General features: G+C 38.0%; 1 protein-coding gene across 1 annotated transcript; it reads right to left on the bottom strand.

Moving 5' to 3' along the window:
- Positions 1 to 6,839: 6,839 nt before the first annotated feature.
- On the bottom strand, positions 6,840 to 10,327 carry LOC105050022 (scarecrow-like protein 18). Its single transcript, XM_010929862.4, has 2 exons — positions 10,133 to 10,327; positions 6,840 to 10,010 (listed from the first exon to the last, which is right to left on the bottom strand). The coding sequence occupies exon 2, from the start codon at positions 8,503 to 8,505 to the stop codon at positions 7,267 to 7,269; it is 1,239 nt and encodes a 412-aa protein (XP_010928164.1). The 5' UTR covers positions 8,506 to 10,010; positions 10,133 to 10,327; the 3' UTR covers positions 6,840 to 7,266.
- Between the last annotated feature and the right edge of the window lie 10,452 nt (positions 10,328 to 20,779).

Genomic DNA, 20,779 nt, shown 5'->3' with positions numbered 1-20,779 from the left:
GATTGGTTGAATTACACTCCCAAAAGGAGGTCTTCTATTCTGTGGCGCTCCATTATCTCTGCTTCGAAGGTTATCACCCATGGGTTTCGATGGCGGATTGGTAATGGAAGCAACATTAACATCCTCAGTGACCCCTAGCTCTCTGAAATTCCATTGCTTCATTGTGCCTCCACTTACAGTCTGGCCGCTATTCAGGACGATTGGACTGTTTCCAAGTTAATCAACATAGAATGCTGAGCTGTTAAGGGAATTATTTTCTTCTGAGATGGTCACCAGCATACAGGCTATGCCTCTGCCCACATCTCATCAGGAGGATCGGCTGTTGTGGCATGATAGTGCAGACCCAAAGATTCATACTTCGACGCTCTATCGACACATTCTTCACAATCAGCAGCCTAACACTACCACCAACTTAAGCTGGGTTTGGATGTTGAAGATGGTTCCACGTGTTCAGTTATTTTGGTGAAAGGTGTGTTGGGATCGTCTCGCTTATAAAGCTTTGCTTCTTGAGCAAGGCCTTAATCACCTTCAGGATGCTACGTGCGATCGATGCTTCACTGAAATAGAAAACATCTCACATTGCCTATTCAGCTGCTTGAATTCTTTGCATCCAATGCAGCTTGGCCGGTATGTCTTCCACTCTCTTCAAGATCTCATATCCCTCACATCGAATTCTTCTGTCCCAGATTATCTCAAGACTATTACTTGGTACATAGCCTATCACATCTGGCTTCATCTCTAGTGGCTGCCTCCTTTTCCTCTGCTTCTTTGCTTCCCTCTGCCTCTCGTTTACTGGTTTTTGCCGATATGGCTGGAATCCAGTTTCCTAAAGGCGGGTGAATTTCTTCTCCTTTGTTTTGCTTCCCTTTGGGACTTCTGCGCCCCTGCACCCCCCCCCCCCCCCCACAACAACAAAAAAAAAAAAAACATAGCAAAAAAAAAAAAAAGCAAAAATCCACTCTAGTATTTAAATGGCAGTTATGATTTTAAGCTTGGGTTATCTGATTTGCTCTTGCTTCACCTCAAAGAGAAGTTTATTTTGCATTGAAGATTTTGTTATGAGGAATTAGTGCTTATTAGTACAGTTCGCTATTGCATACATTGGTAATCTACTGAATAGATATAAAAGGTGTATTATTTTTATGTATGTGCATGCATGTATGCATAAAGAAATGAGGAAGCTTACTAGCTTCAAAGGTCAGCCACATTAAATTGTGTTTATAAGTATGAATTGTAGCTGTAATAGATCAGGATCTTTAAATAGATTCTACATAATTTTGCTTAGGATGTTCGAAAGCTGAAGAAAAGATATTGGCGAGAGCATCTGCTGACTGGAATTCAATATTCCATTCTTTATGAACAGTACAAGACGTTTCAGTTCTTGGCTTCCCTTAGCAGGAATGGTAGCTCCAACTATTTATCAGATTAGATGATTAAGATACTGGGAAAAGGGTATCAACCAATAGTATTTGAGGCCTCAAGGTAATAAAATAGCAAGCCTTATATTCAAGGAGAAGATTTCTAAATTATTTTTCGAATTAGTACCTATTAACAGTTGGATCCTTCATCATTTTTAATTTTTCCAATTTCTTTCTCCTGATGTCAACACATGTTATCTTCTAGTTACCAATCTAGTCAACCATAACAGCTTAACTAGAGATGGTTATTTTAGCCGATCAACCGAATATTCGATCCAATGCAATCCGATTAGAATCCGAGATAATAATATCCCCATCTCAAAACTGATCCGATATCACTCTTTCAAAATCATAATTATTTTTTAATATTTATATGATGAATGCCTTATCCAACCCATCTTATATCTACTCAACCAGATCTGGCCCACACATCTATTTGACCCAACCCAACCTGAGGCAAATATGAGGCAGGTATAGATATATATGGGGTTTTTAATCAGGTATGGATATTGGGTACTTGGATCCATACCCTATCCGTTGCTATCCTTAGTCATGTGAAATTAAACCTGGTGGAGCTACCACCATCTTGCTCTAAGAAAAAGAGGTACAACAAAAACTTGGTGCTTTTTTTTCCACCCATTCTCTTGCCAAGCAAAGCCAGACTGCTTACCATGTTTTCCTTGATGTAAAGGGAGGAAAATCCACCCTGATTATGTATTAAGATAGTTGTAGAATGTACAGCGATACAAGATAGTTGTAAACTGCTTACTATGTTGGTTAAGGGCTGCGGAGGGCATGAACTCCAAACTTTTACTTGAGTCTGAAAGCAAGGCGACGTTTACAAAACACTCCTGAACGACCTCGACTACTTGAGTGCTTGCTGCTTTTCTTCTTCCACATAGAGATGATATAACAAAATTGACTGTCTAGGGTCACGCCTGGTGGCTAAATGAGTGGCGAGACCACCATGTAAGATTTTTCCCCTTTTTTAAAGGTTTTGCAGAAAAGGTTCATTTTATATCTTCCAAAATGGACCAATTTATTTTTCTCAAAATAGCACACTAGCCGAATGCCATGCGCAGTAGGACCAGCATTCACTCTCTCTCTCTCTCTCTCTATATATATATATATATATCTTCTACATTCAAGTATTCAATAGAGAAGGCTTTTGCAACCAGGCAGATTTTTGTAGCCATCCGGACTGCCCATCTATACACTCCGGCTCATGTATTCCAAGAGGGAGTTTAAAACAATGGTTTTGGAGGAAAGTGGACCTAGCGGACGTCCGGTTCTCTCACCTTTCCTTCATACACTCTTTTGGAATACCAAATGGTATACAAAAGGCAAGGGTTTATTTGGTTGGAGGTAAATTAGGCATAGAAAAATAAACTCCACGTTAGATTACCAGGCTTTGTAGAAACGATGGATTTCACTCGTATTTACTGAGAGAGAAAGTAAAATAACTACTATTAGAGTCAGGAGGTGGCATTTTTTTCTATATTAGATTATTGAGCGGAGGAATTCTGGAATTGCCGTTGCTTAGCGCAGATGCCCCCACTTTTTTCCGTTGAAACCCATAAATATTCCCTCTTATTTTGACATAAATGCCCTCACTTTTGATATTCATTAACTCATAGAAATATCTCTCAATATTTGAAAACGCCCGCATTGACAATCATATAACTGAGCTATAAATGGCCAATAAACAGATTAAGCAAAATATGTATATTATTTAAATTATTAATTCAATAATATTATGGAAATTTAGTAATATTTTCAGATAAAATTATTTTCAATCAAACATGACAATCTTTTCTAATATTATTTTTCAGAATAATTGTTTCCACCAATCAAATATGATAAAATTTATATTTCTCTGTAATTATTTTTTTAAAATAAATGATTTTCAAAAAACGTATCCCAGCTAAATAAGTTCTAAAAAAACTAAGAAATATATTTTCCGGTACAAATGGAAAAAAAAATCTTCTATATAGTCCTTTCAAATCTTCTAAACATAATGGAGGTATATATGGAAATGTAATTTTCTGTACACGAACAGATTTTATGCCCTCGAATGCTCTGCTTGTATCAACTGGAATGGATGACCAAATTTCCGGTTGACTCCCAAGGAAGAAATGATGCTCGGGAAAGAGGCTATCTACCACTTGGTTAACAGATGTAACAAAGGCAAATAGATGGCAGAAAAACTATTTGCAAGAAGCAAAGAACTCAAACGATCAAACCATGCTTGCATAGCTTGGTTGAGACCGTAGAGAGCTCGATGAAGTTTGCGAACATGGTCAAGTTGTAGATGGATGCCTAAAACCCAATAGTTGTCCATATCAACAAGTCAATTGAGCTAGCCACGTGAGAATGCATTCTTTACATCTAATTATCGAATTTACATTAAAAAAAAAAAGGACGTTCAAAAAAGCGATCTTGATTACTGTCAAATCAATTTTCAGAATTTGAATCAAATCTTTTGGAAACTAAGGTTCGAGTCATATCTTTTATGCGAAAATTGATTTACTTTTTCTTCGTAAATGAGTCAAATTGCTCGTGAGCTATTCGAGTTCGACTTGACTCAGTTATTATCGCACTCGAATAGCTCAAATGATTTTTCGAATCAAGCTCGAGTAGTAGGATACTCGACTCGTAAGCTCACAAGCCTATTTGAGTTTATATATATATATTTAATAATAATATTTTTATTTATAATATATTTGTTATAAATAGGCTAAGACTCGATTTCGAATTCGAATATAGTTCGGTTGATATTCGAGTCAAGTCAATCTCAAATTTTATTCTTTTTTTAATCAAATCGAGCTTAAGCTTGGGATATTAAAGCTCAATTCATCTCGGATCAAGTTTCAAACTCAAGTATTTTGAGTCGAGTCAAGTTCAAGCTTCCAACTACTCGACTTAACTCGGTTCGGTTCAATTGCATATGTAATCATAACAAAAACATAATGATGAATCAAATAGATGGCAAAAAAAATCATTTGCAAGAAGCAAAGAACTAAAACGATCGAATGCATACCTTGGTTGAGACTATAGAAAGCTTGATGGAGTTTGCGAATCTAGTAGTTGCCCATATAAACAAGTCAATTGAGCTAGCTATATAAGAATGCATTCTTCACATCCAATTATCGGATTTACATTAAAGAAAAAAAATGAGAACATCCAAAAGGCAATCTTGATCACAGCCAAAATGATCTTAATAAAATCAATTTTTAGAATTTGAATCAAACCCCTTGGAAACTAGGGTTTGGGTCATATCTGTTGTGCGAAAGATTGATTTACTTTCTTCCGCAATGTCAATCATCACATAGCACAATGGCTGCTTCAAAATTTATACAAACGGATCTAAAGAAAAAAAAGATCGGAATATTTTGAGATCTATATAAGATGCGATCCAATGGATCGCATCGTAAAAGAATATCCATCATTCTTTTTTGATGTGGTGTAGTGAGAGCTTCTTTAATTCCACATTGATTATGAGTCAAGAGGGAATATAGCTTATATAGATTAGAATCTTCTCTCTCAATGTGAGGCGCCTTTTAAAAAATAAAACCGTGAGACTCTAAATGATCAAGGTCCATTGAAGTCTAAAGGTCTACTGAAACCTAAAGATGGTCACGAGTCAAAGCGAACAATACCTCACGTATGCGGAGGCGAAGGTATAAGCCAATCACCTGAGCCTTTCGACCTCTTGATCCATGACCACAATATTGGCGCTCTCTGTGAGAATGTTTCTCTTGATTTATGACCACATCCCTCTTAACTGGGCATAAACCAACCATCAGAGCCATTTGACTCTTTGATCTATGACCACAACACCCAGCTACCGAAGCAATTCGAAGAAGCATCATCTATCCCATATTTCCATTGGGAGGTCAGATAATCGCTTCCAGAGTGCAGCTGTGGTCACCGAATCCTTGATCCATGACCACAACACCCAGCTACCGAGGCGATTCGAAGAAGCATCATCTATCCCATATTTCCATTGGGAGGTCAGATAATCGCATCCAGAGTGCAGCTGTGGTCACCGAATCAGTAGTAGTGCTAAAATTAGCTCGCCAGTATTCAAGGACAAGAACCTGGCCAGCAACGATCCATGGGCCGTTGGCCATCACCCGGCTCTGTTCTCTTTGCTAGAGAAGCGAAAAATCCGTTGGTCAGCGGAAAGAGGAACTATCTTAACCTCTCCAGCGACGGCCCATCTTTTTTCCCAAAATTCCATAGAAAATCCTTTGCCCAGGAATCTACCAATGAGAGAATAACACCATTTTTTGCTGGCATTAACAATCTCTTCCTCAGTAAAAATAATGGAATCCTTGAATCGTTCCTGCAGCCTAGCTATCTCTTCCTTAATTTGTGACCACCTAAGTTTTCCATTTATAACGGCGCTTTCCTTGGAGAACCTCCGCCCAACAACGAGCAGCGGTGGCAGAAGGAGGGCAAGGATCTGCCGGTCCAGTGGGGAAAGGGCAGGGCTCCCCTTCCACCCGTTGGGCCTCCGTCGACAAGCTATCAGGGCCTCCGCCGGGCTTCCCGGTCGTCTCCGACGATTTCTCCGTAGTGGTCGATGGACGCTTAATGGTTTCTCTCTAAAATTCCGAAGTTTTTCTCATTGGAACTTTTTTCCATCCCACTAAACTTTTTGCTTTGTTTAACAAAAAATACTAGGAATAGATTGTAACATGCAGAACTCTTATTTAGACATGCTACAACAGGTACTAGAATGCTTGATTCAATCACATCAGAAGCTTATAAGAGACAATCGATGCTTGCGTGCGTTGAGTGCGTGCGTGCGTGAGTGCGTTTAAGTGGGAGAGAAATCAGCAAGACCAAGGCAAAATGGGAGGATCTATGAGCAAAACATGCAAGATCCCAAGAAGTGAGGCTTCCTAGACAAAAGGGAATGACTTCTTGAGGAGGGCGGCAAGGTGACCACCAAAAATTTAAATTTAGAAGCCCAATAGTTTTGTTTGAGGGGACAAGAGGCAGAATTTAAGGTGGTGGGAATGGAATGATGCTGTACCATAGGCTATATACAGGGAATGGGTGCAGAAATCAAGATAGCTTACACCATGGAAGCACAAGACAAAAGAATATATGGGAAACACAGGTCAGCCAATTTGCAAAGAAGAAAGGCATATCAGTTGATTGATCTCATAAATCCCATTTGCATTATTATTTTATCATAGGACTTTAAGTAGTGGGTGGAGACCAAGCATATATAATTAGTAAAACATAAAAAATTGCACAAAACCACAAACAAGCGGGACAAAGATGCCGCAACAAACCATGCGAACACGAGGACTCATAAAGAAAAATAATGCAGCTGAGGCAACGCACTAGCACAAGCAACATCATATAGAGCAAAAGCCAAAGCAAAGACCATAAAAACAACCGCAATACTATGATTCCATCAATGGCATGTAACAATTTGAAATCTCAAATACTGCAATATATTGCAGGATTACAAGGAATATTATGTATATGAAAATAAGACAAAATTGTGGGAAGCAATAAAGAGAGCAAGAAGACTGGAGAGATTTGAGTTTCTTCTGTCTTCAATACTTCCAAAATTTTGCCATGCAATGTGCACCATCATGCTCATGAAACATCAACTAGAGTTGAAGACTCATGTTTAGGTTTGGAGTAAAGACCTCCCATATATACCATATCAACCTATATATGAGTATCTCTCTACACTTTTGGGCCTTCATTTCTAGTTGGGTTTTTGTTTTCCATGTGAAAACCCCATTTGATCAAAAGAAGCAACACTCACCAAAGAAAATGAAGTAGATCAGCTGGGTTTCTTCCTGGAATTGCTGCATGATCAGTGCCAAGAAGAGACCGAGAAGAGGGGTTTATGCTGCCAACCCAGGAACAAGGAGTTCTTTGACATCTGAAGCTGGTAACCCTCCGAAGGGTAGTGCAGCCGGAGTAGCAGTTTTGCCTGAGACAGTGCAAATGGGCTCAGCGGGAGGCTCGAAAACCCCCTATCCCTCATCAGACCCTCCCACCATTCAAACCGCTCGTGCCGCTCCTTCCTCCCTTCCCCCTCCCTGCCAACTATGTCTTCGATCTCCCTCCCGAGCCACACTTGCTCCACCTCGAGCCGCTCCGGGCTCTTGGGAGGCAGTGTAGCCTCCAAGGACTCGAAAACCGCTGTGTAGTGATCCAAGGCCTCCATGAATCTTCGCAAGAATACTGGCGAGTTGTGGGTGGCCTCCCTCTCGGCAACCGTCACCACCACTGGGTTCATCGCCTTGACCGCATGGAGGAAAGCAACGAGCTTGCATGCAGGATCGTCACCGGTTCTGTCCCTGAGAAGCTTATGCAAGAACAGTATGCAATTCACAGCCAGAGTCTCGCCCGGGTGCAGTTGGAAAGAAGAATTCAGACTGGTGGTAGTAGCATCAGGATTGGTGGTAGGGAGGTAAAGGGGGTGGAATTGGAATCTGAGGCCTAAAGAGTTGGCGAATGCTTGGAGGCGGTCACCGGTTCGGTGGAGGACATCAAGGTCGGTTCCGGTACCGGTGATGCGGATGGACTGTAGACTGGAGGGGTCGGAGCGCTCAGCCATGGCTTGTAAGAAAGGAGGCCATTGCACACCATGTGAGGTATCGAAGTCGAGGATGTGGATGGATCGGCGGCCATCGATGGCCTCGAGAATGGCCTGGTTGGCGGTTAGGTGAGCAAAGCGGAGGAAGGGAGTGACTTTGTTCAGGGAGAGGTAGGAGGAGGACTGGATGGTGTCCTCATTGGATGAGAACATTGAGGAGGAGATGAGATGGGTGAGGACGCGATCGATGCGGAGCGAGAGGGCACGAGCGAATTGGTGGACAAGGCGGTCTGTGGAGTCGCCGTGGGGAGAGCAGATGGTGGAGAGGAGGGAGAGGATGCGGCGGGCAGCCGAGTAGTCGGCGCGGTGGATGAGTTCGGCGCAGCTGATCAGCAATTGGCATGAATGGGTTGATGGTGCGATCAGTCCATGTGGTAGGATTTGGTGGTTGGGGTGGTGGTGGTGCGTGCCTTCTTCTTCATCTCTATGCGAATTCAAGGAGGTGAGCATTTCAAGCAGCAGGGAGAGGTTGTGAAGTTAAGAGAGGGAGTGGAGTACTTGTGAGTCCAGTGAGAAGGCAAATATAACATGGGAAGGAGATGGAAGCCAGATTAGGGGGTTTGCATTCCCTTGCATTAATTGAACATCTTAGAATGCTGCTGCTTTGGCAGGGCATGATCAGCCTGAGACACAGAGATTAACAGTAGTATTGGTGGTATGGGAGTGGCAACTTGTCTATGTAGGGACATTATATTCACAAGGCCCCTTTCTCTCTGCCCCATCCCTAAATAGTATCTTAGAGAGAGAGAGAGGGAGGGGGGAGGGGAGGGAAAAGAGGGCTTTATATACACCTTCTTTTGTTCTTTTGTAGATGTTTTGCTTTTGGATTTTGGTGCCTGATATGTAAACTGATTTGATATCGGCTTAGGAGCAGGTACGTAAATGAAAGGAGGAATCTAAAATATTCTATAAAATTGAGTGGTGATATAGGAGAAGCAGTAAAGGTTAGAATGCCAGGCTAGCAGAAGAGAGAAACAAGACAAGGGAGAGATGGGATGGTGAGCAGGGGTCCATGTGCATGGGTGAAAAATAGATCGCCATGCAGGCAGTGAGAAATGAAGAGATAAGTGCAAGAATAGGAACGATAGTGACTCTAGGACAAGACACAGAAGCAAAAGATGCTCCTAATCTACTGCTAAATGGAGGACATCAGGAGATCGGATCTACTGCAGCAGTCTGGAGAATTTCTTTTCCAGCTCCTTTTCTTCCGGTTTTCATTTTTATCCTAGCTCTTTCATCTAACATGCAAACCTTTTAGTAGGTCAGGAGAGAGTATTCATATATCATCAAAAAGGAGAGTATCCATACCTCCCAAATCCAACTCTCTTTTGTTTTGTCACCATGTAGGAACTTGACTGATGGATTCCAGATAACATCCTTCCAGTCTCTTCTCTTGTCATTGGTACAAGATAAACTGTAACAACAGGCAAGCCACCCTCCTCTTCTGATCCCCTTGTAAAAGCCTAGAAGTCCAAAGGAACGGCCGGCACAGTAACCAGTCAAGTCTTGTTCACTGCTGGCTCCATTGTTCACTCACATCAATGTGAAATCAAGGCATATTTGTACATCCCATTAGCCAGCAAATGGAATATTGCAGGCCGAAGGGGGATCTTTTTTTTCCCAAAGAGATGGTTATCCTCAGACCCACCTCCCCACTGAGAAGAAATATCATCAACAGGAACAGATCACCAACACCACCACCTCAGATCCCTTGCTAACACTCATTAAGATCCCTTGCTTGCTGTTTTGGACTATCTTTGTCTTCTCCAGGGAACAGATGATGTAACAGAAGAGATCAAGATGCAACTGTGTTACCTCTGGGAGGGGATGGGGTTCTCGAACTCTCTTTTCCTCAAGTCCCGATTAGCTTAAAGAGGTGGGAAAAGATCTTGCTCTCACTTGAGGAAATAAAAAACTTCAGAATCCCAAAACAGAGAATCTCCCCTCCCTTTCGTCTGCACAGCATCATAAAAGGAAGAAATGGACGTTAATGGAGCAAATACTGCGAGCGTGGATGAGAACATACTGAGATACAAGAACAAAAGATGATTTTTTTTTTTTTTTTGGGTTAGTTTACCTCTTCCAAATTGGATTTACTAGCTTGACATGCCCAAAAGTCCAACTTATAGAGAATCTTCTGCCATTTCTTGTGTCACCCAGTGCCTCTACTCTTGCACCACCAATATATATTTTTCTAACCTTACTTCTCCCACCAACCGATCCCTTTCTCTGCCTCTCTCTTCATTTCCTATCTAAGGAAAATCTTATATCGGAAAGAATTCTAAAAAGAATAGCCGCATGGGGGAGGGTTTTTGAGGAAACAGCATTGAGTGGAGTCGAAGGCAGGAAAAGGGGAGAGTCGTGAACATGGTGGGGCCAAGAATTTATATTATTATTCGAAGCAGGGGGAATTTTGCCATAGAGGAAGACATGGAGGCATGTACATTAAGAGAGCCCACTCATTGTTGTCCTTTTCTCTCACTTTTATTTGTAACACCCCCAGGAATGAACCTCTTCCTGTTTCCAGGCCACTCATGTGAACAAGGCTGTTTGGCATGTTAGACCAGTACTTCATGTCAAGCTTGCCATTTCAAAAAGTAGCTATGAAAAATTTAACAAAAAATATTACAAGAGAAGAAGCCCAGATGGATCTCCTGAAGGATTTGGAAAGAAGCTTTTCAGAACTTTAAAACCTTCTTGTAGCCTTCTAATTAATGTTTCTTTCCATCAAAGGTCTCCTTTGGAACTTTTTCTCCCCTATTGATATCATTCTTATTTTTTCCTCTCATCATTATGCACAACCACCCAACACCTACCACTCAATAAAAAAAGAGAGAAATTTTGTTTTATGCGAACTTCTAGCAGTTTCCTAAGAAAACCTAGTACCAAGATTTAACAGTGATACATGCATAAGAAAACCAAAGTAAAGACATATCTCATAGAAGGGGTAAAATATCTTTGGTAAAATTTTTTTATCAGGACTTATTTGGATAATTGAATCCAAAAGATTCTGCAAGTTTTTTTTTTTTTGCTCTCTCTCTCTCTCTCTCTCTATATATATATATATATATATATAATTCAATTGTTGCCGGTGCACTCTAAAAATACTCTCGTTATTTATAAATATGGATCTAGCTCAATCTAATTTTGCCATTTGTATAGATCCAATGCACAACTCTTATAAGATTTTTAGGCACAATCATCAAAAAATAGACCCTTAAATGACCTTTGGTTATTATATATCTGTTAAGCTAAAAGAGATACCAAGCGAATGCATGGTTATGAATCGTGTATAAATATTCAGCTTATAAAATTAATTGGTGGTCAAGATATGCCATCTGATAATATAAAAAGATGTCTTTGATGCTCTCAAGATATGACAACAAAAAGACCGATCACAATCTTCTCAATTTCAATATGCTTTAGGAATTTCACTTCAATATAAACAGTGGAATCTTAACTAGATGATATTATGATAATATTCCCTTGAAAAGGCGTGTTGCTTTCACTTCTAGTCGGTGCACTCTTTTTACTTTCCAATCAGCTCCTAAAGGGATGAAACTTTCCTAGTGTTTTCGATTCATGTTTTAGTTTTCTATCTATTAGATGTACCTTGGTGCCCCATATAAGGCAGCTAGGTGGTTTAGTAGGCGCCTTAATGCCCATTTTACCCCTATCGATTCACAAAACTTCCGATGATGGTACGGATGAGGGCATGCACAGGAACATTAAGAATTGTTTGGTAAAAGAATAAACTTCCATGTGAAGTTCAATAACTGAAACTTCCATATATTTTGACACAGATCCTTTCTTAGGTCTTAGAAGGAATTAAGAGGTACAAACTTTCTATTGCCACGAGGCTATAGGAGGTGCTGATGTGGCTGGAGCTGAATGTCACCCAAAATTCATGATGCTAGAGGATACCTGCAAAGAAAGTCCATACTCGCTGGAGGTGCTCTAGTGGAGAATCTTCCAATGCTCAAGTTAGCTGAAGCTTTACGAACAGCAAAGAGAAAAGAAAGAGAGAGCTGGAAGAGTGGAGAAAGTTCTCCTTACTCCTCGCTTAGGATATGCCCCTCTCTCGTGTGCTTAAGTTTGCTTTTTCTTATTTATTATTTTTTACCAGATGATCCCTTTCGTATCTTTTTCTTTTTATATAAAGGTTGAACTCGTAGGCCGCTAGCCGGAAGCTATGAGTTTGTTAGGCCTAGCTCTGTAGACCATTAGACCACTTTCTGATTCTTTTTTGAAGGAAGAATCTCTCCTAATCGAGATTGTTAGTCATAAATGTCAGGTACAGACTTCACTTGTGTGGCTGGCTGAATTGGTGGTTTTAGATCTACAACTGATATGACCTCATCACGTCATCTTGAATGCATCTCAATGGAGAATTGGTCAAGTTGGTAGATTTCTCCCGCAACATATGCCTCCTACTTTCAAGTTTGAAGTGATCTTTGGGCTTCGAGCTAAAGAAGTAACTACTTTAGTAGTTGAATCGTCGATTTGATTCCTCTTTGGATGCACTTGCATTATTGCTTCTGAAAAAATTTCTAGGGATTAATAATGCATCGTTTCATGGCTTATGCTACTTTTATTAAGGAGAGAGCTCAGGGAGTCATGGGACGATGCTTCTGAGAGAAGAAATTCGGAGTTCGCCCCTGGACTCATTGGGAGGGCCTACCATGTGGCAAATGGTGGTAAGTTTCGAGGCATGCTTCGCAAGTTGTCTCATGTGGTATGGTGTTTGTGACCTAGGTTTGAATCCCACCTACACTAGAGGTGGCTAGGCAAGGGTTGACCATCTCCCTTTTCTTAAAAGAAAAAAAGAAGAAGGAAGAAAAACAAAGGTCTTTTGAGAAATTAACAATATCTCTATTTGTATATATTTGAACTAATTGGGATCTAGCAACTCTGAAGGTTCTTAAACAACATTACCAATTAGTCACTAAGAAAATGCATGATATGATCCACTAAAGAGAGCTAAGAGTTTTCTATATGGGGCTCATATCTGGAAGGCCAGGGCATGCATCTACTGGCTTAGGATGTGCTCTGCCAGCAATTGAGAGATGGTGGCTTGGGCATTCAATCCTTAGTGATAAGATGGGAGGTCCTAATTGTTCGATATGCAGCTAGACTAATACTTAAAATGGAGACTCTATAGAGTACGATTATAAGGGCCTAATATGGTTCTTGGCCTGTCACTGCAAGAAAAAAGACTATGAGCGACGATAATTTACGGTCGCCAATAGTCAGTTTGCCATCGTTAAAAATCTGACGAAAATAATCTCGTTGCTAATTATCATTATTAGCGACGGTAAATCCATCATCGTTAATAAAGATAATTAGTGACGTATTAGCGATAAAGTTCCATCGTTAATAACTTTAATTTTTTTCTTAACTAAACTGTTAAAAAATTATTAGTAACGACAATTTCATCACTATTGCCATTGCTAATAATTTTTTAATTTTTTAAATTAAAATTTAAAAAACTATTAGTGACGACAATTTGCATCGCTATTACCATCACTAATAGTTTTTAATATTTTTCTAAATTAGTAATTAAATATTTTAAAATCTGCTTTAATCACAGTAACAAGTAATAATATTTTTTAAAACTTGTTATAAAAAAGATAACAATTATATAATACAATCATAAATATAAAATTAATTATATTATATTAAAAATATAAATTATATAATTTCACATACATATACTGCTTTATAAGTATCAAAATTATATACATATAAAAAAAATTATGTACAATCCTCCTCATTCTTCTCCTGCTTCTGTACGTCTTCTCCAATAGCTAATAGATGAGAGTCAGATATCCCAGCATCCTGTAATTAAAAAAAATAAAATATTATTAGTAAGTTTCGATATGCAAGCGTATATATTGATATGGAGATGTATATTTTGATATACTACTTCGATTCTCGAACAGATTATTTTTACATATTTTATTCGATGATATGGAGCTATAGACACCTCTGATCCATCATTTGGATGATTATATTAAATTTTTACTCTTTATATCTCTTTTCCGAACTCAAGTCTAAATATGTGAAGCTTCTAAATATAAAAATTTAAAATAAATAAAGAAAATTATTAATAGATTTACCTATTGTGATGGTTGTGACAACGAGCCCAGCTGATCATACAGATACAGATTCTGGAGAATCTCAACGATCATATAACAGACGGTGTCTCGAAAGCTCTGAGATTACTGGTTCCAAAGCCTCTGCACAATCTCCTCCATATGTGCATCTGCCCATGTTTGGATCGATGAGCTCTGAGAGGAGGACATCGACGAAGATCCTCGAGCTGATGGAGGATCGAAGCTGTGATCAAATCCTATGATCCGAGTCCTACTCACCCCTCCGATGGCCCTGAGCCATCCCTCAACATCAAAAAGGGACTGAGAGGATGGATCCTCGCCGTGCCGTGATACGAGATATTCCATATAATCCATCTCTACAGTTTAGAAATTCATTAGTCCATATATAGTATATATTATAAAAACTTAATAAATAATATTTTACGTTGTTACCTGTTCTCCTAGACTGATGTATGGCCTCTCATATCTGCAGCTATCCTGGTGCACGATCCAACTGCCATATCTATAATAAATATATAATAAAATTTAATTAATTAATTAAAAATATATATTTAATTAATTTAATATGAAATTAATTTAAGAATAAATTTTTTATCAATCTGTTGGCTAGAACATGTGTGCCAATGGAGCGTCAGTGTGCTTGATCGGATGCTATTGGGCGGACCGATTCTGTCGTACCCTCTGCCACCTATCAGAATATTTTTCAGTACTCCACTAGTCGTAGAGGGCCTCCCATATGTCTGTCTGCATCCAGTGATCTACGTAAGACTTTCAGTCCAATGGTGACTCAAACTTAAAGTGCTTTATGGCAGACTGTCAAAGGCTGTACAGTCCGTCCCAGAACCTCCACATGGCCACCTCCTCAAAAGCCCGATGACTAGCCTCCTCATCTCGAGGTGTCTCGAATCTATAGTATCTCTATAAGTAGAAGCAACCATGTATTAATAAATAAAATATAAATCTAAAGTGAATTTAAAAATTAAACATCTTTGACTTACCAAGAATATCTCTCAGGTTGCATCATGAGCTCTCAATGGTCAACTGGAGAACTCATTCATTGACCTTGGTATCAATCATCGGATGATGTCAGTAACCACATGAGGCACCCCAGGCTCTGTAAATATGCTGCAAAATTTATTTTGAATAATAAATGTTACATCCTAAAATAGCTAAAATTTAAATATATTTAGTGAAGATATATAGTACTTACATACGGTTCTGAATGCAGATAAGCTCTCTATTCTCCAACCTAGTCAGAGATGCTGTGAGCTGGGCGGATCCTCTACCATGCCTCTAACTTTGAGAATCGGATGCGGCTTCATATAATTGTGGGGTTATCGGTGATCTCACATCATCCGAACTTGAAAGTATCAGGATATCATAAAGAATATTATATTAGATAATAAAAGATAAAATAACATAAAGAAGAATATCTAAAGTATTATAGTTTACCATATGATACGTGTGGCACAGAAGTATGCGAGCTGGCGGCATGAGAGCTCTCTCCTCCAGAGCTCTCTTCTCGACTGTGATGGCTCTAACCTTGAAAAGATATAATCCATAATCTCTGAAAATAAAAATAACTATGCATTATATTAGATTAATTATGTATCAAAATAAAATAACTATGTATCATATTTATTTAATTGTATATCATGATACCTTAACTTTGTACCAGCAGACTAATACATTATCATATACTACTGGATGAGAATCATTTTTTTGCTAATATATTGCAGATGCTAACTAACAATCTTATGTAACATCTTTTTTTGGACAGTTCCCCCAGTATATTATGCACATTTGGCTACTTTTCGTGCTTGATATTATGTAGTCTAATTTCTCTGATGGAGGATCGACATCGGTTAGCGGGTTTAGCTTCTTAGTATCTTTCGAATGTTTGGTATCCTTCAGATAGGTGGCAATACAAGATAAGTATTTAAAATAAGTCAGAGGTGGAGAAATTCATCGCAAGTGAGAAGCACTACTTATCGGCCTCTTCAGATATTTGGTACTCTTCGAATTTTTCATTTAATTCTTCCTTTTCTTCCTCTTCTTCATCTTTTTCCTCTTCTTCTCCTTCTTGGATAGGATTGTCCTTTAAAACAAACTCAAAATTATCTACCTTCTCACATGTTAGCCATCACGTAGGAGAAAATCTGAAGCATCGAACTCTATATCTATGAAAGACTAATGAACTCCAGATGTTTCGTCCTTTTGAAAGTATTCTGATAAATGAGGCTCTTCTTCTTCTTCGAGCACGTAATGAACAGTTCGAGACTTAATTTTATATACAGTCTACCATTCTTTCTTTTCTCTCTCCTTTAATGGAAATGGAGTATAATACACTTAGACGGCTTGTTGGGCTAGTACAAAGAAATCATTGACATATGCTTTTGATCCATGTTTGATTTCAATAAGCCCGTACCGTAGATCAATCTTCATACAATTGCCAGTATCAAACTATCCGTACTTGAATAGAATGACACTATTACCTCCTAGGTAGGTCTACTTGATCATTTTTTTGAAAATTCTATAGTAGTCAGTCTCTGTCTCTATCCACCAGCTACCCTTTATATACACATTGCTGTTCATTGTATTTTTATGATATTCATATTGCTGCATGTGAAATTTAAAACTATTTACCTTATAGCTATTATTGTTGGCCTATAACTTAATGGTCTTAAATTTTTAGGCATGGATTCGCCCCCTTACATGACTTGCATATTATAAAATAAATAAATTGAGAAAAATTAAAATAAATAAAATGACAATGATCGCTTACCAGTTGATGGAACCAATTTGCAAAGTTTTGTGAGCACTAAGTGGAGATTTCTTCCTCGCTTATCATCGGATTGTCCTGTCTTAGCATCTCATCATATTGCCTATACATACATAAGATAAGTACAGGATGATAAGTGATTAAAGAGTTGAGATTGTGATGGATACTTAACATATAGGTTGACCTCCATGCAATTTAGCAAAATATATATCTCTATCTGTTGAATTTCAATATCAGCTAATACCCGACAAATCTCATATCCAAAGTCATGGAGGGATAGGCAAATATTGAGACCTCTGCCTCTGATCCCTCACCACCATCATCATTTTGACTTATTTGAGTCAGCTTTGTCTGCATACTGGAGTTAAAGTAGTGTTGACTGAAATTAAAATTTTTTTCAATTATGTAAGCTTTTATAATAGAACCTTTGACTCTGATTTTATTTTTTACTTTCTTCTTGAGACTGTGCATGTATCTTTCAAATGGATACATCCATTTATACTGCACTAGTCCCCCCATTCTAGCTTTGTATGTCAAATGAATCACGAGATACTTCATAGAGTTGAAGAAATTAAGAGAAAATATCTTCTCCAACTTGCATATAATCTCTAGACTACTAGCCTCAAGACTGAAAATGTGATCGATGGATAGCGCGATAGCATAAATGTCTATAAAGAAAAAACTATACTCGATCAAAGAACTCCATATGGAGTTAAGAAGAAGATTATGCCAACCCAATGGGAGTAATCATTGCATGAAGATATGGCAGTCATGGCTCTTTAGCCCATAGAATCTACAATCTTTGACATTGACGCACTGAGCTAGATTACTTGCATAACCATCAAAAAATTTAAGATTTTTACACCATTCACATACATCCTTCAACTGCTCCCTTATTAAGGTATAAGATGCTTTCGGCTTCAAAAATTTTTCAGATGATATCTAAATCAGCTATAATAGAGGATGCTTGCATATATTTTTCATATCTGCTCGAGCATTGGGGTTATATTTTATCTTGCCCTTGAGATCCATAACAGTGTAGAAATTATCATCAAATATATTTTTTAAAATGTGCATGACGTCAAGGTTATGATGGATCAAATTGATCGAGCAGTACAGTAATTTTCAGAAGATATTATGCTTCACCCAGTTATGAGTTCTACCAAACCTTCGAGATTTTTGTTTGTCAAATAGTATGTCAAACTGGACTTCATCTATTTGGGATACCCTCTGAAATATTTTCATACCATTGAGATGTAGGAGTGCACGGTCCTTCTCTATCTTATTTCTCCTGAAACTGTACCACTGCTTTCGAAAAGGATGATGCTCAGAGAGAAATTGACGATGACAATCAAACCAGCAGAGTTTATGACCATGCTCAAGTTGAAATGATTTTATATTCTCCATGCAATAGCGACATGCAAGCTTCCTATGAGTGCTCCATTCTGACAGCATCCTATAAGTATAAAAATTACTAATGATCCACATCAATGCAGCTTTCATTACAAAATTTTGCTTCTTCGATATATCAAATATACATATGCCATCGGACCATAAGAATTTCAGCTCTTCAATAAGAGGTCTTAGATATACATCAATATTTCTACCAGAGTGACGTGGTCCAGGAATAACCATATAAGAAAGATGTTATGTTCTTTCATGTATATCTCAGATGGCAGATTGTATGGAGTAATAAAGACTGACCAATATGAATAAGGAACGGCTGCATGACTCAATAGTATAAACCCATTTGAAGACAGATCCAGTCGGACATTGCATGATTCCTGAGCAAATAAAGAGTGACAAGCTAATTTCTTTCATGCCTCACTGTCCGACGGATGACTCATCATATCAGTGTACTTGCGAATCTTTTCTTTATGCCATCTCATCCATCCGATAGTACTCTTGGACAAATAGAACCTTCGAAGCTTAAGAGTGAGGGAAAGATATCAAAGAACCTTATATGATGTCCTTCTGATTTTACCCTCTTACCTCTGCTTAAATCGACTTTCACCTCATACGTTATATGTACTCTTCAGTTGGTCCTTCTTACAGAAAAGCATACAATCATTATGGCATACATCTATTTTCTCGTATTCTATGTCTAACCTTTTCACCATTCTCTTTAAAGCATAGAAGCTTTCAATAAATTTTTCATCCTTTGGTAACATCTTCTTTATTATTGCTACCATCCTATCATAACAATTGACCGTCATATTAAACTCGGCCTTTAAGTTCAACAACTCTGACAAAACTGATAATATAGTATGTATTTCACATCCCGACCATAGTGGTTCATCTCAGCATCTTTCAGCATACGATAGAAATTATTACTGTCAGCTTCTAGATCATCCTCTATATCTCAATCAAATTTAGGACCAGCCGCATCCATAATTATGTCTACCATTTTGTCTGTGTCCCTATCCTGCTGAGGACTTCTATCCCTTGCAATTGTCTCCCACATCTTCGCATGCAAGTACCAATGCTTGTAGTTTGGCATAAATCTATTCCTATATAAATGGATAATTATTATATCCCTATCAAGCATTTTTCTATTGACACATCTCTTACAAAGACAATGAGTCCATCCTTAAACTAAGAGTGTAGCATTCTTAAAAGTATAATCACAAAAGTGCTTGACATCCTTCTTATATTTAGTAGAAATCGTCCTGTCGACTACTCGACGGTCCATCCAACTACGATCCATGGCACATTATCTAAAGATTCTGCATATACAAATACAAGACAAAATGCTTACCAAATATTTTATCATTTAAAATGACTTTTATAATATATACATCTTATCATTAGCTAATAGATATACAAGGTCCTATTTCATTAAAGAATTGTATTAATTCTATAGGTCAATTACAATAATCAAATGATATGCAATAGGGGTCAAAAAAAATTTCGACAGTATTTTTTCTTAGTTCTTCCTATCTAACTGAAAACGTATGAGGAGAACTAAAAAAAAATACTGTCTGAAATTTTTCTCAAATCTTCAACATATCATTTGATTACTATAATTACCTATAGAATTAATTACAATTCTCAAAATATCCAAACTGGATAATCAAGTGATCAATGTACATAATTCTCTGATCCATATAAAAATATATAAATATACGGATGTTGTAGAATATATACATTAATCAAAAGATAAGCCTATCATTATATGCAATGTAAGACTTTAAAAATTTTTAAAATATTAGATTTTTAAGTAAAAGACATCATTGCAAACAGAGATGGTCGGGATACACATCCCGCACATACAGACTTAGAGCATACCAGACATCTAGACCATGCGAGCACACTAGCATGGCATCCAGACAAATTCTATCCTGGAGATTCCAAAGTATCGAGCAGGATTACAAATAGAGTTGGAAACAGACCGGGGTGGGCCAGGCCACATCCCTCCTTGAGTCCGATCCGTAAATCTTTTTTAGACTTTGAACTGGGTCTAAAGTCTAGAGTTCAATCATCGAGCCGCTTCGACCATCATTGGAGTAGATGAGCAGACTAAAATCGATCAAACAATAGTACGATCTCGAACTTCTATCATCGAAGGTGGTAGAACTATTCTCATCGGAGAGCTTTCCAAAGTAGTTTCACCTTCCAAAAATAATATTAATTTAAATAATATTATTAATAATATTATTAATAATATTATTTAAATTAATAATATTATTAATTTAAATATTAATAATATTTAAATTAATAATATTTAAATTTAAATATTATTAATTTAAAATTAATCAAATAAATATAATTTTAAATATTAAAAATTTAAAAAGATGGAAACGGATTGTGGCGATGGCAATGGAGC

Source organism: Elaeis guineensis, chromosome 8 (assembly GCF_000442705.2).
Source record: "Elaeis guineensis isolate ETL-2024a chromosome 8, EG11, whole genome shotgun sequence".
Classification (NCBI taxonomy): Eukaryota; Viridiplantae; Streptophyta; class Magnoliopsida; order Arecales; family Arecaceae; genus Elaeis; species Elaeis guineensis.
This window is presented reverse-complemented; position numbering and strand designations above follow the sequence as displayed.

Excerpts from the sequence above, each read along its gene's own strand:
- LOC105050022 (XM_010929862.4), bottom strand. The coding sequence starts at position 8,505 with ATGCTCACCTCCTTGAATTCGCATAGAGATGAAGAAGAAGGCACGCAC.